Below are 24,599 nucleotides of genomic sequence, written 5' to 3'. Positions count from 1 at the left end.
ATACTAGCATGAGTCAGGGGACTTATTCTTAGATGTAGTAAGGGCTGGGAAAGACGCCTGTACAGTCATGTACCTTCCCGGACACCATCCCCCGGTGTTCAAACCCCAAGTCTCCACTGCGCAGTTCCTTGTCTAGTGAACCGACAAGCGTGTTCATTCCAAAGTGGTCGGATCGGGATTTTTAAGGCTATTTTCTAAGGATTTAAAGGCAAATAGAAAGCGAAGTCTTAAAAATGCATATATTTCCATCTCACATCTCTCATAGCAGAAAATATATATATTCATTTTTCCATAATATCTAGAAAAAGAAGAAATGCTTACTTCTTTCAAAAATACTTAGGCTATTCACTAAAATCAGTATTTTTAAAATGCTCCACATGTGTTAACACTGAGAAACGGTCAGGATTTTACCACTTCCCGAGAATGAGGGAGGCCTGACTCCCCAGATCTGTCTTTAGCTTGTGTCATGTTAGAAAGAAGGGGTGGGCAGGGGCTCCAGGGACGTGTGGTGACTCTGGATTCGCTTCAGAAGCTGCTGGGCCACAGGTTTGAATTCTGTTTCCCAGTGGAGTCTGTGATAGCTTCTTAGGTCTTGGTCAAAACTGCCATCCAGGGCCAGTTCTTCATCTGTATCCAGGAAAAAAAAAAAAAATCAAAATTAGAGCAATTACGTGGAGCGTGATCACACTGAATAGAGTTCGTTTCCCATGGGGAGAGACTTTTCATTCAGGGTCATCTTTAATGCCACCATGACTGGACATGACCCAATGACACACCCTGTGATTTAGGATTAAAAGGCATGTATTTATTGATTTATTTATTTATTGATTGATTGATTGACTGATTTGGTCTGTGTGTTTTTGAGATAGAGTCTCCTATGTTGCCTAGGCTTCTGCTAATCTGTGGCTCCTGAACTCGTGATTCTCCTGCCTCGGATATCCCAGGAGAGGCAACCACAGGCTCATACCACTGCACCCTGAGAAAGAAAGCTATTTTAATGAGCATTCTTTTGAACTTTACAAATAGTTAAGAACAAAGTGTGTGTGTGTGTGTGTGTGTGTGTGTGTGTGTGTGTGTATGTGTGTGTGTGTGTGTGTTTACTCAGGTCTTTTTTTGGTTATTTTTATTTTATTATTATCATTATTAATATTTCTGGGTGTTCCCCTGTTGTAAGCCTGTGCACCACGTACATGTCTGGTGTCTGTGGAGGTCAGAAGAGGGGACTGGATGCCCTGGAACTGAAGTTAGAGATGGTTGTGAGCCTCTGTGTAAGTGCTGGGAATTAGGACAGTATCTTGGAATTTTAGAACCCTAGCATTCAGACTCTGTAATGCTAAGTGCTGAGACTGCTAGCATGCACCAGCATGCCCCTGCAAGCTAGCATGCACCAGCATGCCCCTGCAAGCTAGCATGCACAGGCATGCCCCTGCAAACTAGCATGCATCGGCACACCCATGCAAGCTAGCATGCACCAGTGTGCCCCTTCAAAACAAGTATATTTTAATGTCTCAATTTAAAAGGGCAATAATTTGTTGTTGTTGTTGTTGTTGTTGTTGTTGCTTGGAAAAAAAACCATCTTAGATTGAAGTGAGCTTCCCTTTCAATAGTTTCCTAAGTTTCACACATCTGTTTGCATCCAAAAGTCAGTAACAATTTCTCAAAATAAATGAAGACTAGATAGCTGTGCTTTAGAAAGACTAATTACTTCAATGATAGAGAGGAATTCATTGGGAAAATGGGTCAATTTGACACAAAAGTCACTCCCCGACCCCACACTTCCCATAAAAAAAAAATGGGAGGATGTTAGAATCCTAAAGACTGAGTCTCCTGCAGAAAAACTGCAGAAAAGCACTTGTGAAAATAAAATGAAAAATAAAAGTTCAGTTTGTTCAACCCAGAGCACACCGGATGCTGTGAGCACTCTTAAGCATCTCCATCCCGCGTGGAAAACCACATGGCCAGAGTCCTCACTAGCCACCACCTCTTTCTGTTCCTCCTGGCCTCACTCACACCCTAGGTGACAGCCTTAGGAAGGTGCACTGGTTCTGCCATGCCTAGCTCTGTGGCCTGAGGTGGACAACTTACCTGGCGGCCACTGAGTCCCATGATGACCACAAATCCTGTTACTCACACATGCAAACATGCTGTAGGGCCGATTAGAGCCCGTTAAGTGGCGCCTGCTGCGCTGTTTACAGTTTCTGCACCAGACATTTGTGTCTGCTCAGTGTGTACTTGGCACCAAGGGTGTGAGTGGCATCGGCGTTAGATAAGGGACTGTCCCCTCCCCTCCTCAGGATCAAGTGCAGAGTTATGCGGCTCCGAGATAAGTTCTATGCAGACACAAGCACTCCAGCCAGACCTCCATGGAGACCTTGTAAGCAAACCTGGCCCTCTCCACGGGTGAGATAACCCAGGCCTCGAGCAGGGAGGGCGCAGCCAGTGTTCCATGCCTTCAAAGGCCTTCCTGTCTGGCTTCTTCTGGACAAGAAGAGCCTGCTAGACAGAGTGACTCCAGATTTCCAGACCATCTTCCTGTTTCCTCTTTTCTAGATCTTTCTGAGCACTAAACATTTGCTGGCAGAATCTGTGTTCTGTCCTCCTTTCCCAAGGTGTTAGTTCTAAGCAGCAGGACCCTTCACAATTCCTTCCTCTGCTAGGGCTATGGATGCATTTGGTGGTTTGGCATATTCTCTGTTTAGGGGGGTTGTTTGTTTATTTGATTGGTTGGTTTGTTTGGGTTTTCAAGACAGGGTTTCTCTGTGTAGCTCTGGCTGTCCTGGAACTTGATCTGTAGACCAGGCTGGCCTCGAAATCAGAGATCCGCCTGGCTCTGCCTTCTGAGTGATGGGAGTAAAGGTGTGTGGCACCACCAGCCAGTGTTTGGTTTTTAATCTAATGTTAATGTTAGCATTCTGCTGGCCTTGAAGTCCAGCCGATATAGAAATTGATTATCAGTAGTCAGACCATATTAACTCCAAGTCAGGACAGACAGGACAGAGATAGTTAAATAACTGCCAATAAGAAAAATGCAGAAATAAAAAGTGCATTAAAAAGTGGAGCGTCTCATTAGGTGGTAGAGTTCTAAGCGTGTACTGCAAGAGTGGCAGAGGCTGATCCCCGGGAAATGCAGATCCATCAAATGTCCTGTGACCCACAGGAAGCCGTAGTTCTTGTTCCGTGACTCTCTACATACTTATTTATATAAATAGCAAATAAACGCTACCTTTTCTATGTGCAACGATATATCTGGTATTTTCTTTGCCACTTCAGTTTTTTACATTTTTATTTTTTGGTTTTGTTTTGTTTTGTTTTTCGAGACAGGGTTTCTCTGTGTAGCTTTGCGCCTTTCCTGGAACTCACTTGGTAGCCCAGGTTGGCCTCGAACTCACAGAGATCCACCTGGCTCTGCCTCCCGAGTGCTGGGATTAAAGGCGTGCGCCACCACCGCCCGGCTTATTTTTTGGTTTTAAATTTTTATGGTTATAATGGATTCAACTGACTTCCTAGCCATGGTGTGAATTGCACTGATCTTGATAACCAGGCGTTCTTATGCTTTCTCTATGCACTGTACACTTCCAAATACTAAAACTTAGGGTGAAGTACTACAAAGGATTGAAAGACTTAAAACAGTCAGTGCCCCAGTACCACCATGCACAGAGAAGCAGTGCTCCAGTGCCATGGTGCCCAGTAAACCAGTGTTCCAGTGTCTTGTGCTGTGGTGCCCAGCGCTGCAGTGCCCCAGTGCTGCAGTGCCCAGTGAAGCAGTGCCCCAGTGCTGTGGTGTCCAGTGAAGCAGTGCTCCAGTGCTGTGGTGCCCAGTGAAGCAGTGCTCCAGTACTGTGGTGCCCAGTGAAGCAGTGCTCCAGTGGTCTGGTGCCTACTGCCACAGTGCACACTGAACTGGTGCTCCAGTGCCTTGGTGCACAGCAAAAGCTGTGCTCCAGTGCTGTAGTTCCCAGATACAGTGCCACAGTGCCCAGTGAAGTGGTATTCTAGTATCTTGTGCTCCAGTGCTTCAGTGCCCAGTGAAGCAGTGCTCTAGTGCCATGGTGCCCAGTGAAGCAGTGCTCCAGTGCCATGGTGCCCAGTGAAGCAGTGCTCCAGTGTCACGGTGTCCAGTGAAGCAGTGCTCCAGTGCCACAATGCCCACTAAAGTAATGCTCCTGTGCTGCTGTGCCCAGCAAAGTGGTGCTCCAGTGCCATGGTGCCCAGTGAAGCAGTGCTCCAGTGCCACGGTGCCCAGTGAAGCTCCCCTCGAGCAGTGTACTGCCTCCTAGCTTCCTATGCAGCACAAGTCACTGGTGGAGAGGTCTCATGTCTCTCAGTCATGTCTCTCAGTCATTCTCTTTTAGGGAACAGTCCTCAGCTGCTCCAGGAGCACTGGGTGGCACTTTGGTATTGTCCTCATGCTGTGATTCTCCAACTGGAATGCTAGGTCCCACTGTTCCCTTGTCACAAAACCTGATGCCAGGAGCCATGTACCTTGGGGTGAGCATACAACAGCTGAGTATAGGGCAAGCAGGCTGGCCCAGCAGGTAAAGGGGTCTCCTGCCAAGTCTGGCAACCTAAGTGTGATCCCCAGAACCCATACAATGGAAGGAAAGAACTATCCCCCCAAGTATCTTCTAATCTCCATACTCTATCATGACAGGCTCAAGTGTCCTGTGAGCTGGCTCCCTGGTCAAACTGAGCTGGTTTAGCTCCCCACACCACAATGGCCCTGGTGGAGATTGCTAGAGTGCTAGGCACATAACAGAGGAAAACACAGTGCAAATGTTGATCCTTTGATGATAAGCCCCATCTTCTGTTACAGTATCACTTTTGGCAAGTCATGTTACCTTTCTAGACTCACTTTCTACTAAGTGAAGGCACCTAGCTAACGACTTCAAACATATACAATATGTTCATATAGAATGAACTTAGAAAAAATAATGAAGTACAGACAGATTGACACAACGGACTGAGGTTGGAAGAGGCAGGCTCTCCGTGAGTCTGGACAACTAAACGGCCTGTTGCTACATCACAATGTAAAGATCCTAAAGGAAAAGTACTCTTAACACAAAGGTAGCTGGCACCCCTCGTAGCCAATCACAGCTTTCACAAGGCACCACTCTGGATGAAATGTGATTTCCTTCCAGGGACTCAGTGGGAGCCGAGAAATGAAGCTTACAAAACCCTCACAAAGGAGAAATCACACAGGTCGTGCACTGTGACTGACTGCTGTCTCAGCCGCCTAGGATTCCTGTGATCAGACCATGACCGGGGGCTTCTAAAGCTGTGAAACCTGCAAGGGGTGTACTGCATGTGGGCATGCCAAGGGCTGGAGGAGCCCGGTGGGAAACTTGGCAGTGGGGTAGTAGGCAATAGACTGACTACAACCAAATGCCTCCTGGGGATTCTGCCCTGCTCAGGAGCCAGCCCTGCCCACAGCTTTCCTGGCTGGTCCTTACAGGCGGTGTGGCCCCTGACACCCTTGTTATTCAGAGCTGATTGTCCCAAGCTTAGACAAGGACGGCCTTTCAGACACACAAAATCTGAGACACACCAAAGCCTCAGACTCCTGGGGAGTGGCTCCCTAAGCCAGCCATGGCTTCTCCCTGAATGGAAGACAGGAAGAATGCCAACAGCCAGAGAGAGGCAGCCACGAACACTGGGTGTGGAGAGTGGAAACACGGGGTAGCAGGATACACGAGCAAGCATGGAATTAGACGGGGCAAGGAGAAACAGGGGAGCTAAGCCAAGGCAGAGCTGGGGCTCCTGAACGGTGGACCCAGAGCAGGGCTGAGGACGCCTGCTCCTGAGCAAGTCCCCGAGGCTGATGGATCCCAAGCAGCCCCTGGGGACACTGCACTATCTGGTTTCCTGGCTTCCCCCTTCCTCCACACCCTTCCCTGAATGTCTTCATGAGCTAGAGCAGAGGTCCCCAACTCTGGCTCTGCACCTCATTCTCATAATTTATGCCAGGCCAGCTGCCTTAACCCCACATCTGATTTCTGAGCTCAGGCCCCACGGCAACTGAACTCAGATAACCTGTGCAAGCATCCCTGCTTCCTGACACCAGAGAAACCCAGTTCACAAGGACACCGAGAACTTCAGTCATCTACAACTAGGTCCATTCTTTTTCTTGGCCTGAACTTTAACACACGTACACACAGATATCATATACCTTCATGACAAACTCCATTAATAGCCAAACAGATTGGATTTCTTTCAAGTAATTTCCGAGCTTCTGTTCCTGTCCAATGATCTCCTGCTGCATCCCTTAGCATCCATAAAGCACATTAGCCCTGCTTGAGGTCTTGCCTGGTATCAGGTACAGTACTAAACTCTTGGTGTAAGTGCACAGTTATCCCTAGGTGCCCTGAAGAGTAGCCATCGATCAACCTGAGCTTAGAGGGGATAAAAACATAAGCTGAAAGAGGAGTGGTGTGAATAGGAATGGCCCCCAAGGCTCATATAGTTGAATGCTTGGTCATTAGGACGTGGTGCTAGTTGACAGGGATTAGGAGGCGTGGCCTCGTGGGAGGAAGTGTGTCACCGGGGGCGGGCTTTGAGGTTTCAAAAGTCCATGCGGGGCCCAGTCTCTCTCTCCTGCTGCCTGAGGATCTGCATGTAGAACTCTGCTTCTCCAGCGCCATGCCTGCCTATTGCCCTGCTCCTCACCATGATGATAATGGACTAAGCCTCTGAAACTGTAAGCCAGCCCCAGTTAGATGCTTTTGTATGTAAGAGTCGCCTTGGTCATGGCGTCTCTCTCTTCACAGCGACGGTCCAGTGACCTAGACAAGAGGCCAAACCTAAGCTGTAGAAGCTTACGAGGGATGAAGCAAGGGCCTGGAATGTGGAGCTGTTGGACTTGAACACTGTGGGTCTTCTACGTTTCTGTGTGATGCTTGTCTAAGCCTCACAGTTAACTTCCTGGGACTGCGCGGGGTTCGTCACACTCCCACTTTAAAAACAGAAAGGCAGGCAATAGAAGAGAGACGCACTATTCAAAGAACACCACAAATACAACCTGGAAGAATTCAGGCCCTGGCTTCTGAGTCTCACTGAGCCTTTCCACACAGCCCATCCTAACTGGATCACCATGGACCCTCGCCTTTAAGTAGGGAATAGAATTTGTAAAAAATCATTCACTCATTAACTTACCTAAATTATTATTTTTAGACAAAAACCAGGTTGGAAAAAATGCTAAAAGTAGAAAAAAGTTAAAGTAGGAAGTGATCTTCAGTTTATATGCTTTCCTACCTTTCAAGCATGGGGACCCCACTGTAATATCATGTAATTTCACAGACCCTTCCCTACGTGATCATGAACACCACTAATTAAAATATAGTCAACTGGAAATGCGACTTAATTCAAAATAGCTTTTAACCGTAGTTTCTCAGTTATGACAGAGTCTATACACCTTTAAACAGCAGAGGCACAAGGCTGCTGATAGTTATCCATCAAAGAAGAAGGGGGTGGCCACAGGAGAAACTGACCGTTGCAGTTCTGGGCAGTTAGGAATCCTTCTGCTCGGACTGTAACTAGCTCTCCGTCTCTTCCAGAAGCTATCTGCAAGAGTTTCCTTTGGCATTCTGCTGCTGTGTAGCAGCCATTACCCCGCCAGGTCAGAGAACACAGTTTTCCTGCCTGTTGGGTGAAGGTCACAGATCCACAGCAAGGGCCCTTACCTAAAAACGACGACAGGAGGACCAGGAGCCTGTTGGCATCTTCATCTCCGAAGCACAATGATGCGCTTGTGATGTTCTCGCTGAAGTTCCACAAGGTCTTGCACACCAGACAGGCCAGCTGCCAGTCGCCGGGACCAAACTCTCTCAAGCAATCCACTAACCTGAGCGAGGAATGTCAAACTGAAGGCGTCAGCAGATCAGAGTTTGTCTTGACGTTTTCTATCATTGGTACGATGGCTAGTCTTCTGAACTCCATATAATCATCCTTTAAATTCATAGCTACACATTTAACTGACTACCAAGTTTTCACTCATGCACCTCTGGATTGGGAAAAGTGTCCAGTAAATTCTCACCCCCCTCTGAACCCCGGCTGCTCTAGTGGAATGGTCAAAGGGCCCAACCTCTCGGGACAAACATGTTCCCAGTATCCTGAGAGTTGGGAGTTCTTGCCTTACTTACTTTTTAATGCCTCCACCTTCTTTCAGAATGGCACGCTTGTCTTTATCCACGGTGAGGTTTAGGAGAACCCCACAGGCAGCAAAGCAAATGTCCTGATGCTTGGCTTCCAGCAGCGCGATCATGAACTTGTGTACTGGGAGAGCAGAGAACACGTGCAGAGCGTCAAAGCCTGCATCCCAGCTGCAGCTTGTTTTACAAATGGGGTGGGGTTTGGGACTGAGGGATGGACAGGGGTGGGGAAGCAGGAAGATGCGGCTTGCAACACTGGACCCTTGGTTAGTGTGCCGAACCCATTCCTCCTAAGTTTTATCCAACTCCCACTGTGGACCCAGTAATACCCACTGCTCTTGGAGCCTTCCTCCCTTCCACAGCCTCTGGCCCTATTACGGCTACCACTGACCCAACAGCAGCCCCCTCTCTGGGGGGAGTCCCCAGTGGTGACATTTGCCTCTCCCCTTGGCATATTATAAAAAGCCCTTTGGATTAAACCTCAAGGTGACTGGGTATTGACCCAGGGCCCTCCCGAAGCCATCCTGTGTCTCTGTCTTATTGTCTCCTTCTATATTTCTATCTAATACTTCCTCATTCCTCTCTCCTCCACCAGGAACCCTTCGACAGGTTGGAGCTAGACTATGACAGACTTCCATAGGGGCGGCAGAAAAACCTAATAATATTTACAAATCATAATACGTTATATTTATTGCAGATGTCCTTTTGGTTGTTGGACACTTAGTGTGTTCAGTGACAAGCAAAGTGTAATGTATTCTAGCATGTGAATGAAAAAAATCTCCAGTCTATCCCCAGGGATAGACATAATGAGTGCAGATTTCATTAAGCAACCAACACACACACACACACACACACACACACACACACACACACACACACACGAACGCATGCATGCACTGCCTTATCCTATCACTTAAGAGGCTACTCTCGGGGAGAGAGACATAGCCTTGGTCTATTACAGCATCCTGAGCTGTCCCCCATATGGGACAAATGTAAAGCATGATTCATCTTAAAATGGAAACAAACACCACACTTTATCACCCACGCTTCCAAGCCACTTAGCTGACTAGTGACAAGAGTCATGTGCTTAGGACCTCAACTGTCATTAACCTACCATTTTTCTGCATGAGGAAATTGCAGACGTCATGGTCCTGGGAGAGGTTTCCAAAGACCCGCACGGCCTCCAGGATGCCATCCATGTTGTCACTCACAAGGAGCTTTAAGAGCACTGGATTTGGCAATCAGACAGAGAAAATGAATAACTTTAAAATAACTTCCAAATACCATTTATACTCTTTACTGTTACTACAGAAATGCATATACTTCAGCAATAATAGAAGGGGTACTGTGTGTATGAGGTTTTGTTTATGTGGGTTTGTTGTTGTTATTTGTTTGACACATCCCTGGCTGGCCTGGAACTCACTCTGTAGACCAAGCTGGCCCTAAACTCACCAAGATCCACCTGTCTCTGCCTCTGGAGCTGAGCGTTTCCACACGTTCTAAACCTACACTGGTGACATTATTCTCTATTTCTTACTGTAACCGTATTTAAAGGTGAGTGAAAACTAACCTCCTAGAAAATACAGAGAACTTAACATTTTTTTGACGCTGCTAAAATACAACCCGCAGGTCATTTCAACGAGAACTAAGAAACAAATGGTTCCCATGTTCAAGCTTCTCGGCTGTCTGGGGCGGCGGCTGCAGTAATGCCTCCAGGGTGTGCTTTAGGTGCTAATATCAAGACCTTAAAGGAGTGTCAGTGAAGCCATGCCCGAGTGAGCCTTACGTTCAGCGACATACAGCTTTTTGTGTTGCAGGACGGAGCTCTTCACTTGATAGAATGACAGGTTGTTGATGGCTGCCGTGGCATTGACCACCAGCTCCTCACAGTCGCCCAGTGACTTGGATTCTGAAACCAAGTGATAAGGGGGTCAAAAACGCTCAGCTCTGCAGTGATGCCATCGTCACAGCAACAGGAGTTGGGGCTGGGGAGCAAGCTGGGTGTAGGGGCCCAAGAGGCACTGCTTGAGGAAGCTTTACTTCCCGTGACAACACAGGACATGCTAACCCGATTCCCACAGACAGGTCTAGAAAAGTCAGATGGGGCCCTAGGTCTGCAGTGAAGAGGGCAATACCACCGGGACCTGAGATGTCCCCGACCTAACCCACATGCCCTGGTCTTAGGGACCCAACCTGGGTAGCTTACTTTAGTTCCCACATCTTGCCTCTCAACAGAGCGATCCTCAGGTCGTTATCTATCCCTCACCATTGACTCTGTCTTCCAAACTCGACAGATGGCCCCTTGCTTCCTCCATTACCCCCAGCCCTGCCCACCTCTGATCTGCCTGCCTCCCGCTCCTGGGTGCCAGAGTTAGAAGTGCGTCCACCATGCCCAGTTTATATTTTTTTGAACCCACACTTGAATTTTAAGTATTTACTGGAGCTCCAAGTACATTTACAAGGGCTGGAGCTGCAGCTCCATTGGTAGAGGGCTTGCCTGGCATGCACAGATTCCCAACACCGCATAAACTGGGCGTGGTGGTGTGCACCTGTAATCCCATTTTCATGCGGTAGAGACAGGAAGATCAGGAGTTCAAGGTCATCCTTGGACACACAGTGAGTGTAAGGTGAGCCTGGGCTATATGAAAAGAAACTATGAAGAAAGACAAAAGAAACAAATACTTGATGAGCATGAAAATGAATAAACAGAATTTTAGCTTGATACATAAGGAGACTGTGTTTGTGTTTGTGTGTGTGTGTGTGTGTGTGTGTGTGTGTGTGTTTGTTTTTTTTTTTTTTGTCCCTATCTCTCACGCCACCTCCATACTCATCTCTTCATGCTACGGTCACCATGCAGACGAGGACAGATGAGGTATGGAGCAGTCGGGTGCCTCGGATAGTATGACTTCCCTGAGGCATGGGGCAGAGATCAGTGTGCCTGGAGACTGGGTACCATTGTGAAGGAGAGAGAAACCTGAGTGACTCGGTTTGGGGCTTTCAGAATTGGCAAGTGATTGTTGTATGGTTTGCATACGTATCTTCTGAAAGCCTGCATGTTCAACATTTTGTTGCCAGTCTGTGGTGGTCATCAGTGAGAGGTAGCATCTAATGGGGGAAAGGTATGTCACTGGGGTGTGCCCTTAGAGAGGGCAGCAAGACTTTTGGACCTCCCTCTTCTCTATTTTTGACCCAAAAAATAGAAAGAGAGAAACAGACAGTCTCCCCATCTCAACAGTAGTTCCCACTAAAGAAGGACCATGGAGTCACCCGGTGCGTGAGAAGGTGCTAGCTACAGCCGGAAGAGGCATTCTCTCCGGGGGTAGGATTGGCTGCGGCATTGACCGTGAACCTCAGCCTCCAGACCTGTGAGAAATAAATTTCTGTTGTGGGAGCCTGGGGAGATGGCTCAGCAGTTGAGGGTGCTTGCCGCTCTTCCAAAGGACCAGAGTTATGTTCCCAGCACCCTTATCTGGCAGCTCACCTTATGTAGTTCCAGATCTGGGGGTTCTGACGCCCTCCTCTGGCCTCATAAGCAGCCGCACACGTGGCATACAATCACAGGCGCACGCGCACACAGATCAGCATCAGTTTGTTGTGGCAGGGTAAACTAGAAAGGCAGGCCATGAGGGATGGGGACATAATTACAGGTAACCCAAGAACTAGAAAAAGAAATGAACCTTCTTCGTGTGGACTGATCCTGGAAAAATATGTCATTTTAAACTTTCGGCCAGTGTTTGCTCTTTTGATATATAAAATTGTCCTAAATTGTGATATGATTCGCCAACCATTAAAACTTGACCTTTTAATATTTTTGCTTACTTATCTACTGACTGTGTGCCACAGCCCACGTGCGTGTGTGGAAGTCAGAGGGTAACGTGTGGAAGTTGATTCTTGCCTTCCACTCCGTGCATCCTGGGATAGAACTCCGGTCGTCAGGGTTGGCCATGAGTACCTTTCCCTGGTGAGCCATCGAAACAACCCCAAACTCACCCTTTCAAGGGGCATGATTCAGTGGTTGTGCTCTTTGGGAAAGATTTATGGCATTACTGATCTTCCTGTTTGGAAATCTAGGGTGTGTTAAGACACTTCTAGGCAGAAAGGTTTTGTGGTGGTAGGTTTGGTTTTGTCTCGTGTAGTCCAGGCTGGCCTTTAGCTTCCCTGCCTCTACTTCCTGAGTGCTGAGATTACAGGCATGTGCTGCCCCACATGGTATAAGCAGCACTGGAGATGGACCCCTGGGGTGTGTGTACGTCAGGCAAGCACTCTACCAACTGAGCCAAATCCCCCAAAGTGTTTTTCCTTTCCACAGACAAGGAGGTTCCCTAAAGGGAGCCAAACCCCCACCACAGCCCTCCCACGGAACCGCCTTGGGCTATAGTTCTCACCCAGCGTGGTCAGCAACAGGCCCACCACCTGAGGATTGGCAGCCAGCACGGGGCCGATGCGCGGGTGAATGGCTATGTTGGCCAGGACGCGGGTCAGCTTGACCAGCACGTCCTCAGCCTCTGGTGCCAGACGGGCTCCTGAGGGCCCCAGCCTTGGGGGCTGCTGGTCAAGTTGGTAGAAGTTCTGAAACAACATGAGCAGAGTTTCGATGCTCCCTCGCTCTCTGGAGAAAACTTCCCGGGCCTGGTTATTCTTTGCTGTCAGGTTGCCAAGGATAAAAACAATGCGAATTACTAAATCCTGCAAAAAAACAACAACAACAAAAAAAAAACCAAAAGACAGCGCGTCACAAGCACGAAGGAGCTGGAACAGTCGTTGGAAAGAATAGAGTCTTAATTTAATTTATTCACAACTTAACTAATAGTAAAAATGGATCCCATCTGGCCTCTGCAAAGTCTTGCGGCATGTGGGTCCTAAGATGGGCAAGATGGGGTGCAAAGTGACAGAAGAGATCAGGAGTGCCTGGTGGCCCTGAAAGGAGGCAAAGTGCCTGATGGGAGCCTTCATCTCAAAATCTGGGTGGTCTCTTAAAAAGTTCCCTGAGAACAGTTAGTCGAGGGGAGCTAAGTCTGTCATGTCAATCAAAGTTCTGAAGCTAACAGATATCTTGAGCATCCAAATCCTTTTTCATGGAAAAACCCCCTCCCCCGACACCTCTGCTCCCCACTGAGGTACCGTATTCAAAAATCAAGCACCTAACAGAGGAGTGGGTTACAACAGGGCTTCTTGATTTCAACACTGTTGACACTTGCAGCAAGGGAAGTCTGTCTGTCTGTCTGTCTGTCTGTCTGAGACAGGGCCTCTTCATGTAGCCCATGCCTACAACCATTGTGCTACTGAGGGACCCCATATTAACACGGCGACTGTTAATTCTGAGCATGGGTGATGGCTATATCACTGAAATTTTTAAAAATTGTTTGATAGTTTATATATGTGTGTAAATGTACTTTTCTGTACATACGCCATATTATAAATATGTTTTTATCGACTGGCTTTTCTTGAGATATGGTCTCATGTATTCCAGACTGGCCTTGAACTTACTATGTAGCCAAAGATGACCTTGAACTCCTGGTCCTTTGTTTCCACCTTTGAGGGCTGGGGTTGCAGGTCTGTGGCACCAAACCCAGTTTATTTTGTAGTGGGAATTGACCACAGAGCTTTGTGTGTACTAGACAAGCAAGCATCTACCAACTGGAACACCCGCCTCCTCTAAAACTGGTTTGGTTCATTCATTCATTCATTCATCCATCCATCCATTCATTCATTCATTCATTCATTTATTTATTGGTCTGGTTTTTGTTTTGTTTTAAAGAAAGGTGAAATATAGACATGAGAAGCTGAGGAACTGCCATGTGTTCAAGGCCAGAATGGGCTACATAATGAATTCCAGGTAGCCTAGGCTAGAGAAAAGGAAAAAAAAAAAAAAAAAAAAAAGGAAAGAAAGAAAAAGAAACATGAAGAAGAAAAAAAGTAAAAAAATTAAAAACCTAACATGAGAAACCTTTAAATTAAAGATACAGAAGTATTTATGGCTTCACTGGGCAAGGTGCTGTATGCCTGTAATCCTGGTACTGAGAGGAAGGCGGAGGGTCATGAGTTCAAGGTCATCCTCCTCCACTACACAGACAGTGTGAGGCCATCCGAGCGACCTGGTGCCCTGTCTCAAATGAACAACTGTTTACTTAGTTTGACAATGTTACACAGAAGAATCGAGATGAGCCCTTTTAGTCCAGGGTGAGGAATGAGCAGAGGAGGTCACACGGAAGGAAATGAGGAAGAAATGCTTGCTAAGGTCATCGCTCAACTGGGTGTGCTATTTAGTGTGCTGGCCACCGAGCGCTTTTACCCTGGCTACTGCAGAAGCTGTGTAGGCCCATGGCTAGTCCAAGTGGAACAGATCCTGGACCCTGGGGCCCTCCCACACAGGGGCCATCGGTTCCCCTCCTCTGCCCTGCCAGCTTGCAGACAGTTAAGGACTTAAGCCACCAGCTAGGGGGATTTCCACCATTCTGGCTTTGCTGAGCAGATTAGTAGTTACAGCAGCCTCAAGGAAGGGGGCGGGGCCAAGGGCTAGGCAGTTTTTAACAAGGTACAAAGGAACAGACGGAATCCTGAGGTCCAGTCCTAGGGGTTGGGTGTGGCAGAGTCAGGAAGATTGAGGGCAAAGGACACCTTTTGATTTGCCAGAGACAAATCTGCCAATGCCAACTTGCTCCTGCTTGTTCTGGAAGAAACGTCCCTGACCCTGGCAGAGTAGCTGCGGGGCTACCGCTGGCTGGCGCAGCTGTGAACCACTTGCCATCATGAAGAAGGGGCAGAGCCCAACTCTGTGGCAAGGACAGGAGCCTGCCCAGGACGGGGACCGTTTTCAGAGACAGTCAACTCACAGCTACCTCCCAGACAGGGGTTGTGCACACACAGACCACAACGACAGTGTTCCGAACAGCTTGCAAATCTACTTGACCAGCACAGACTAATCTATGAGGGGGGACATCTTTGCAAAGAGTGAAACAGTAAAGGAGATGAATTCTAGCTAGAGAGCCACGGGAGACACAGGGTCGCTGGACCCCTAGAGACTGTATCCTGACACTGAATGAGTGAGACACTGAATGTGTGAGACAGGTGACTGAGTGCAACAAGATCTTAGCTAACAGCGCTGAACTGTGGAGCAGAGTCTGCAGATCGAGGAGTGCAGGAAAAAACCGGATGCCCAAAGCTGGGAGTAGGGGTGCAGACCTGGAATCCTGGCAGTCACGAGGACTGAGTTCAAAGCCAAAGCCAGCCTCTGAAATACAGTGAGGGAGGGGGAAGGAGAGAAGGAAGAGAGGAAGGAAGAGAAAAAAGAGGAGTAGAGAAGGAGGGGGAGAAGGGGAGGGAGGTAAAGAGAGGAAGAAAAGGGGGAGATGGAGAAAGAAGAGATAAAAACGATGGGCGGGAGAGGAAAAGAGAAAAAAGAAAGAAAATGGGGGATGGATGGAGAGACAGAGAGAGAGAGAGAGAGAGAGAGAGAGAGAGAGAGAGAGAGAGAGAGAGGCAGGTGAGATGGCTCAGGGGTTAAAGGCGCTTGCTGCCAAGCTTGAGGACCTGAGTTCAATCCCTGGAACCCACAGAGTAGGTGGAGAGAAGATACTCCCCAAAAGTTAGCTTCTGACCTCCACATGTGTGCCATGGCATGCTTGTGCCTGCACATGCTCTCGAACACACACACACACACACACACACACACACACACACACACACACAAACATTTTGAGCAGCAGATTCAAGGGAGCCAGTGAGCAGCAGATTCACCACAAACGAACTTGAGATCGACCTTGAAATGCTAGGGAATACTGACTGTGTGGACAGGGCTGGGGGTAGTCTGTAAAAGGTCCCTGTGGGACAATCTCATGATGCCTGATATCAAATTATCATTGCTTAGCCATGTGCATTCCCCAAAGGACCTGAAGCCTGCCGGAAGCACAGGATTTCACCAGGACCCTGAATCCCATGGCACGGTACCTTCAAGCAACTCCCAGTGCCAAAGGCCCTGGGCTCTGGAGACAGCGTTTCCAACACCCAGGCCAGGTCCCGGAGAAAAGCAGGACAGAGGGGATTGCCCAGCACTAAGTTCCCTGGTAGGAAATTCTGCTTCCTATTTTCCAAGCCAATGACTGTGAGCAGAATTTCTGCAGAAACTTTGATCTGCTTTCTGACTCTAGACAAGCTCTGCTTCTGTGCCGATTAATACTGACCACAGCAGGAGTGTCAGCGACCAACACACCGGCCTCCAGATGTGCTGGTGGGGTTCCTTCTCTGCTCTGATAAACACCATGACCAAAGGCAACTTAGGAAAGAAAGACTTTGTTTGGCTTATGCTTCCACATCAAGTCCGGGCAGGAACCTGGAGGCAGGAACTGAAGCAGGGGCCATGGAGGAAGGCTGCTTTCTGGCTTGTTCTCAGGCTCACATTCAGCCACTTTTCTTACCCCTCCCAGGATCACCAGCCCAGGAGTGGCATCAGTAGACTGGACCCTTTCACGTCAATTATCAATTCAGAAAATGCCCCACAGGTTTGCCTACAGCCCAGTCTATTGCTGGGTTGGGGGGTTGAGTTTTTTGTTTGTTTGTTTTGTTTTTCCAGTTGAGGTTCTCTCTTGCCAGATGACCCGAGCTTGTGTCAAGTTGACAAGACAACATAACTAACCTGCAAACAAGGCTTAATAGACACACATGAACCGCATCACTAACCACGATCTTCGCCATCTGAACAAAGCTGTTCCCAGCGTCTTATCCCGACAGCAAGCTCCTCCCCCATTTCACAACAGCTGCCTTACTGTCCCCGCGGTGTTCTCCCAGCCCCACAAGGGAACATTAAAAGAGACAGCAGAGACATTGTGAGTGATTTAAAATGTCCTCTGGGGAAGTTAACAAACAGCTTATTCATCTTGCTACATCATTGTCAGGACTAATCCATTACTCCCCAAATGTGATGGCTGCATTGTGAAGAATTCTCAGTGCTGGGTTCTTTTTCTCCTCCTTCCCTCCCCCTCTTCCTGGGTTCCTCCGGCCCAGGTTACTTCCTCCACCTATCCCTGCTCAGCGGCTGGGAGCATTTATCCCAGACCCTGTGAAATTCATCTGGACAGACCAAGCACTGCTTTTCCTAAAATTCCCCCTGGGTCCTTGCCACATCTGAATAATTTTTTTTTTTTATTCTGACTTCCGTGTGGGTCGCGGCGTGGCGTGGATGACTCGGTTCGCAGAGGTTGCAGGGCGGGAAGAGTTAATGCTGTCACAATGCCTCCCCCCTGCCTTCAGATGGCAGAGGGAGGGGGCGGTTCCTGGCAGTAGCGGTGCCAACTGAAGGATGGCATGCAAGAGCAACAAACGGGGCTGACAGATTGCGATGTGCGCGGCACCCGGCTTCCACCAACTGCTCCCCTCACCACGTCTGTCTGTCCGATACTGAGGTGTCTTGTCTTCCCACCTTTCTCAAACATGTTTTCCAAGGAGCCAGGAGTGAAAAATAGGCCGAAACAGAAGCAGACTCCCGGAAGGCTGCTCCTACACCGGCGGCCCGCGCCGAGCCTGGAAACTGAGCCAAGGTCTCTGCAAGGTCATGGCCTCACTGTAAGTGGCCTGGGCTCTCCTCATTCCAGCCCTGAAGAGTATTCCCCACCCCTAAAAGCAGACCTGCACAGTGGTTATCTACTGCTTCCCAGACTGTCTGTAGTATGCAAAGTACCTCTTAGCTTTAAAAAAAAAAAAAAAAAAAAAAAAAAAAAAAAAAACCCTAAACACAGAGAGCATGCCAAAAACGACAAATCAGTTCACAGACCCTCCAATTTCACAACCGAAAACGGTTCCATCAACACACCGCTCTCCATCCCCTCACACTCTCATGGTCTCTGAGAACAGTGTTCCACTTTCACAGCACTTCTATTACACCAACACAGTGGTGCACACTCATACCACCATTGCACGGTTCTGAGACAGCAAGACGAAGGTGAATCAGGCGAAGTTTTCACCCGAGGAGAAGGCAATCTAGTATAATCAGCTCGCACAGGCTTTCTAAGTTTGCTGAAAATAGAATTAATTATTAACGGCGACAGCCAACCAGCGCACAGACAAGCCGTTGCATCCACTGTGAGGGGCCGGGTTCTCCTCAAGCACCCCAGGCCTCTCTTCTTCAGGGCATGCCCAAATGCTCAGGGCATGAACTTGTTTAGACTTTGCGGGCCCCACAAACTGTAAATAAATGACTTTACCTGGGACAGAACACAGAACAGGGCCCTGCCAATGGTCTGTGACCTGCTCCAGCAACAGCAGCAGCGACTGTGGGGGTTACCTTCCCTGTGAGAGATCCTGGCTTAAGGCCAATAGGAGTTTGTCACCCTTACTCTGGGGTATGGAAACTGGGGCTCCCAGAGATCTCACTGGTGAGGGACAAGACAGAGCCTGAATCACTATTTCAGAGCATGTTGATGGACTTCAATACCTCATTCCCGACTACCCTCAATTCCCAGTCCCCCAGCCTTGAGGCATTATTTTTAGGGGAGGGAACTTGAGACAGGGTCTTTCTACATACCCCAGGCTGTCCTGGAACTTACTATTTAGACAGGCTGGTCTCAAACCCAAACAGAGATCTGTCTGCTTCTGCCTTCTGAATACTGGGATTAAAGCCATTCACCACCACACTTTGGCCTTAAGGCATCTTTGATCCTTCACCAGCCTCTGAAGCTGATTGCCTCTTTTCGCTTGTGAAAGGTGCCCCTGGTGGCCGGTCTGTGCATTGCAGGACTTGGAACCTCTTCTCTCTCTTGGGAGCAGACCATTCCTCTGCTCAAAAACATCCACTGCCTCTTATCTCCCTCCCCGTGAAGGAGCATCCAATGAGCCATCTGCCCTGGGTGATCTCCAGTGCTTCACCTCACGATGCTCCCACCCACTGGCAGCAAAAGGGAGCACATGATTCTCACACCCGCCCCAGTGCACCCTAAAATAGTGCACGAGGCTGCTCAGAGGAGGACTTATGTCAAGCTGTCACAAAAGGAGTAAGCTATATTCCACAGACCCCTCTTACCTAGCAGACAACTCCTCCCCAGCCCAGGTAACCACTTTAGAAAGATCTTTAAGAATGGGCTAAACTTAGCTGGGTGGTGGCAGTGAACATCTTTAATCCCAGCACTTGGTGGGGCAGAAGCAGGCAGACCTCTGTGAGTTTGAGGCCAGCTTGGTCTACAGAGTGAATTCCAGGACAGCTAGGGCTACACAAAGAAACCCTGTCTCTAAAAACAAAACTTAAAAAAAAAAATGGGTTAAACATAAAGGAAGATATAAACGGACTGAAACTCTGACACCCCGCCCCCCATCCCCTTAACCAGAAAACTCATCCAAACGCCCTATTTTAAACTCTGGGCAAAGTTTCTGCACCTTAGACTTGTGTCAGGCTCTCCTGTTTGCTTTATTTACCCAACTTTCCACCTTTAATTAAAACCTACACTGTCTGCGAGCTTCCAGGTGGCTGAAGAATACAGGTTACCAAATACAAGCTGTAGACCACTGGGAAAATGCTCGTTAACCCATCAGCCCTGGAGGTGGATGCCAGTTTCCCTGAGCATTTAACAAACGTATCTAGCAGAGCCATCTGAGACGCCACAGACTCAAAACCAAGGACCTAAGCAGATCGCGTTAAAGGCAGAGATGGCCACCCACCCATCCACCCTATCAGCAATTATTTACTGAGCACCCATACTCTATGCCTCTGAATGTGGCTGCCACTCAAAACTCCCAGGGCGACAGTAGAATTCTGCTGTGCTGGGTTCCTTGTTGAGCCACAGGCATGAAGGTATGTGGGTTCTGTGACGAGCCGGGGGAGAGCTGGTTCCACAAGGACAAGCAGCAGGAGCTGGAAAGAATGAGCAAGCTCAGGCCCACTGCGCCTGCCGGGTCAGGGGTGCAGGAGAGGGCGAGGCTGAACAAGGAGCAAACTCAGCCAAATGCTCGCTCTCCCGGCACCCACTGGGAATGTGCCTGCAGAGAGGCTGGGAAGGCAGCCAAAGGGCACGCTCCTGCCAGGGAGGAGGCAGAGAGCCAGTGGGAGCAAGTTGCCACACAAAGACACCAGGGGAAGGGGTGGAGGCACCCTCCTAACCAATCCTCCACAGCTGCGAAGAGGCTGTAGGGGACGGTGAGGGGGTGGTGGTTATCTCTGCACTGCTGAATGCCTGGGTAGCCCCGGAGCTAGATAAGTGGGGAGGGCTGGGATGCTTTCGCTTCCAGCCCCCATCTCCGGCCATTCCAGGTCTCTCTTCCCACAACATGATGTCCATGTTGTCCAAATCAGTGCACACCCTGCATGCCTGGCTGGAGGGACCGCTTACCCTACAGATCTAAGTGGAACAAGGGGCTGATTTTAAATACGACACAAGCAAGGGCCAGCGTGGTGATTCCCGACAGTGTTTGCAAAGCTCGGTTGGTGATCCTGCATCTGCTAGTTCTGTTTAAAAAAAGAAAAAAAGATAGAAAGAAACTCACCCTATCGAAAGTGCAAAGAGCCAGGGGGATAGTGATTTCATGGCAACTCAATGCTAATGCAGATAAAGGTTGTTCTTTTTGACCCGTGTATGACCTTTGTAAAAGGCTGCCACCCTTCTATAAGTCTTATTTCAGGCATTTTACCAGATCGCTTGCCCAGTAGATATTTACAGAAGAAATGGGGAAAATCCCTTCATGTTCTTCCAAAAATCAAGCCCACGTGTATTTTGCTGAAGCTTCTAAATGCGTAGCACTGACATCAGAGGCGCCTCAGGAACCAGCCCTCCTCCAGCAAAGCGGCTTGCTCCTTCTCCATTCTCAGGCCCATCTGTTTGCACATTTGGTTTGTACCAAACGCAATTTACACCACAAAGCAGACAATATGTGCCTATTTCTTAAACGAGGTTTGTCATTTAATTGGATCTTGATAGGAATTCTCATCTAACTGGATGGTGTGGCTTTGAGTCAAGCTGACGGCGGCTGTTTCTGTCTGTTTGGTGCCCACCGAGACCTGATTGTGTCTAGGAGCTTGAACAAATGAATTACACAGCTCTAAGCGGAAGACGCTTCCCTGCTGTCCCTGTGGAAGTCCGTTCTGAGAGCTGGGAGGAGAGCTTTGGTAGAGGCAGTTGACCCAGAATCCCCCAGCTGGACTCCATAACCATCAAATCCAGAAGTAGCCCACTTCACCCTGGACTGGGTGTAAGATGTGCTGTCCGCAGGAATAATGCACCGCTCTCAAGCACGTCTGTTGCAGACTTACAAAGGTCAGATGTGTCTATACTGTGCTCTCTCAAAGGAGGAAATCTACAGGAACACTGGATTGTTTGAACGACTTAATCTTGTTTTATTTCACATGTCAACAACTGGAGGCTTGTCTAGCTAACTCTGGCCCACGTGTCCTCCCCTAGACAGGTCATTCTGAGGTTCCCAAGGGTCCAGTCTCATCCCTCCTGAGTGGGCTACTCTGATTGGTGCTGCATGCCTGCCAAGGATGGCAGCTGGTCCCAGGACAACTTGTTTTGACAAAAGTCTGGCAGAGAAAATTGGGAGAAGAGTCTAACATAACATAACATCTTGTTTTCCCTAAGAAACTGTCTCTAGCTGGTAGAGCGATTGTTTAACATGCCCCCATCCCCAGTATATATACATAAGAGCAAAAAGACCAGAAACTGTCAGCGGTCCATGCAAAGGCAGATGAGACAGCCTCACCATTTTCTGGAGAAGCTCACTTGGCTGGCTCGCCACTTGCTTCCGACTTTGACACACTCAGCCTGTGTCAGGATGATCTGAGTAAGCCTTTGCACACCTCTAAGGGTTTATCGAAAAGTCACTGTGCACACACTGAGGGCTGTGTCTTAGGGAACCCCCTCAACCGTTTGTGTTACAGGTTCTCCAAGCTGATGCTGCTCAGTTCAGGCCCCTGCAGAGTGTCTTAGAAATGGGCTCTTGGGTCCCCTCAGACCTCAATCAGAACCACCCAGGGTGGGGCCCAGGAACCTGCATTTTTCAAAGCTTGCCAAGAGAGTCATTCCAAGGACAAACCAAGCCGGAGCCTGGGGGTAAACTGAGGAAGCACTGAGCACTTCTCAGCTTTGATCCCTACTGTTTTTATAGGATCGCTTTACAAAGACACACGTATTCCCATGCCTGTGAAATCATTCTCACAGCACAGACGTATAGAAGTTACAAAGGAAATCCCGCTGGGCAGTGGTGGTGCAGGCCTTTAAGCCCAGTACTCTTCAGGTAGAGGCAGGCAGTTCTCTGAGTTCAAGGCCAGCCTGATCTACAAAGCTGAGGCTGCATAGAGAAACCCTGTCTCAAAAGAAAAAACAAAAACAACAACAACAAAAACCTAAACAAACAAACAAAACAAAAAAGTGAAATCCATCTACCCCTTATTGAACTTCCAGTACATTTAGAAAGTGCTCTAAATGCTGAAGTCAGGCTTAGCAACAGGGCAAACACTTGCTTTTGGTGTTTTCTCATATAATCTCTCTTTTTTCTCTTTAACAAAAACAGCAGACAGGGAAGAATATTTCACATCTCCCAACAGCAGTGAGCCCCGGTTCTAAACAGGATCTCCCTCTCAGTGTGCTGTGGAAGTGACTGGCCGCAGCTTCCTGTGCCCTCCTGCTCCCCCCCCCCATGACTTCTGGGGGTGTGTGTAGGTGACATTTATCATTATGAAGCTTTGGGGGTTGTTGTCTGGGGGACTCACTATGTAGCTCAGGCTGGTATCCAACTCATGATCCTCCTGCCTCAGCTTCCCTGGCGCTGGGACTGGAGGTATGTGTTTTAGATTTCAGATTGTATGGTCTTTAAAATCACAACTGGCACACACTTGTAATCCCAGCACTCCGGAGGTAGAGACAGAAAGATTGCCTATTCAGTGCCAGCCTGGTGGCTTCCATACTATCGAGGCTACTATAGCAAGATCACATGGCAAAAAAAAAAAGAAAGAAAAAAAGAAAGAGATTAATCCATGTGGTGGTGGCCCATGCTTTTAATCCCAGCACTCAGGAGGCAGAGGCAGGACAGTCTGGTCTACAGAGAGAGTTCCAGAACAGCCAGAGAAACCCTGTCTCAAAAAGACAAAAAACAAACAAACAAAAATAAAACAAAAAAGAAGAGAAAAAGGAAAAAAAGTTAACATACACAGCTATAAATGTTATTTTGATTTTATTTTAACATGGCTCTTGGCAACAAGTCACGCTGCATTGAGAAATGAAGAGTGCAATTTCTCCACGCTGCTTACGGAGCGCGATGGGCATTCAGGGCATTGAGCTCTCAGAGCGGCTACCAGGGGTGAGACGACTGTGTGTCACAGAGAATACAGTCCAGGCTCCAGTCGGATGCAGGGATGTAGACAAGGAGTGGACGAGGACAAAAGGGGTTGTGGAGCCCTGCTCCTTCTCCGGTCCTCACTGCTGCTTTTGATGACAGGATTGGACCCAGAACCTTTCACACACTGGACAGTCCCTCTCCACTGAATCATACCCCCAGACCCAGATTGCTGCTCCCTTCCTTCATTTTAGTCAACATTAATTTTTAAGTTATTTTTATTTTGTGTGTATGGGTGTTTTGACTGCATGTATGTGTGCCTGGTGCCTGTAGATGCCAGAAGAGGGCGTTAGATCCTCTGGACCTGGAGTTACAGACAATTGTGAGCTGCCGTGTGAGCGCTGGAATCGAACCCAGGTCCTCTGTAAGAGCAGTCAGTGCTCTGAACCGCTGAGCCATTTCTCCAGCCCCTCAACATTATTTTTTTAATATGCAAGATAATTTCAGATTTTGTTGGGTCCGTCAATGCTAAGTTATAAGTCGTACAAATACATGCTATTGAGAGCACAAAGATCCATCTTGAAGGGAAGGAAGACCACATACTTTCATTTAATGCTTTACACATTTGGATTAGAATTCTGCATAGGCCAGATTAACTTTTTTTTTTTCTGTTTTGTTTTTCAAGACAGGGATTAGACAGGGTATCTCTGTGTAGCCCTGGCTGTCTGGAACTCTCTCTGCAGACCAGGCTAGCCTCAAACTCAGAGATCCACCAGTCACTGCCTCCTTAGGATTAAAGACATGTGCCGCCACACCTGGCTCAGATTAACTCTTAAATGTTCCTGGTATAATAACTAATTTTTAAAAGGCTACACCACGTAGAAGTATTTGTACTGTTAACTATCACATAGAGGTAACTTTTTTGGCATGCCAGATGATAGGACATCTGCATAATTCCTGTGGATGCACACACAACTGTTGGCTTTCTGAACTACGCGAACAGCGGAGTAAACTGCTATTTTTCTAAAGGATGATTTTTAGCAAAAAGTACAGTAAATGTTAAGGTGGGGTGTGCTGCCAAGTTTTACGTCAACTTGACACAAGCTAGAGTTAGCTGAAAGGAGGGAGCCTCGATTGAGAAAATGTCTCCACAAGATCCAGCTGTAAGGCATCTTCTTAATTAGTGACTGATGGGGAGGACCCAGC

At 48.2% G+C, this 24,599-nt stretch overlaps 1 protein-coding gene and 1 long non-coding RNA gene across 2 annotated transcripts in view; one reads left to right on the top strand and one right to left on the bottom strand.

Annotated features, from left to right (window-relative positions):
• Nucleotides 1-225: 225 nt before the first annotated feature.
• The window catches only part of Armc2 (armadillo repeat containing 2), a 106,448-nt gene continuing 82,074 nt past the window's right edge, over nucleotides 226-24,599 (bottom strand). The window contains exons 13-18 of the mRNA XM_059272486.1: nucleotides 12,530-12,830; nucleotides 9,931-10,053; nucleotides 9,259-9,372; nucleotides 8,136-8,268; nucleotides 7,677-7,837; nucleotides 226-627 (exon numbers count right to left, since the gene is read on the bottom strand). Of these exons, the coding sequence (XP_059128469.1) occupies nucleotides 470-627; nucleotides 7,677-7,837; nucleotides 8,136-8,268; nucleotides 9,259-9,372; nucleotides 9,931-10,053; nucleotides 12,530-12,830 (990 nt within the window). The 3' untranslated portion in view covers nucleotides 226-469. The remainder of the gene's footprint in view (nucleotides 628-7,676; nucleotides 7,838-8,135; nucleotides 8,269-9,258; nucleotides 9,373-9,930; nucleotides 10,054-12,529; nucleotides 12,831-24,599) is intronic.
• Nucleotides 7,437-8,666, top strand: LOC131918401 (uncharacterized). Its single transcript, XR_009380965.1, has 2 exons — nucleotides 7,437-7,904; nucleotides 8,162-8,666. It is a non-coding gene; the product is annotated as an uncharacterized LOC131918401 (long non-coding RNA).

Source organism: Peromyscus eremicus, chromosome 8b (assembly GCF_949786415.1).
Source record: "Peromyscus eremicus chromosome 8b, PerEre_H2_v1, whole genome shotgun sequence".
Taxonomy (NCBI): domain Eukaryota; kingdom Metazoa; phylum Chordata; class Mammalia; order Rodentia; family Cricetidae; genus Peromyscus; species Peromyscus eremicus.
This window is presented reverse-complemented; position numbering and strand designations above follow the sequence as displayed.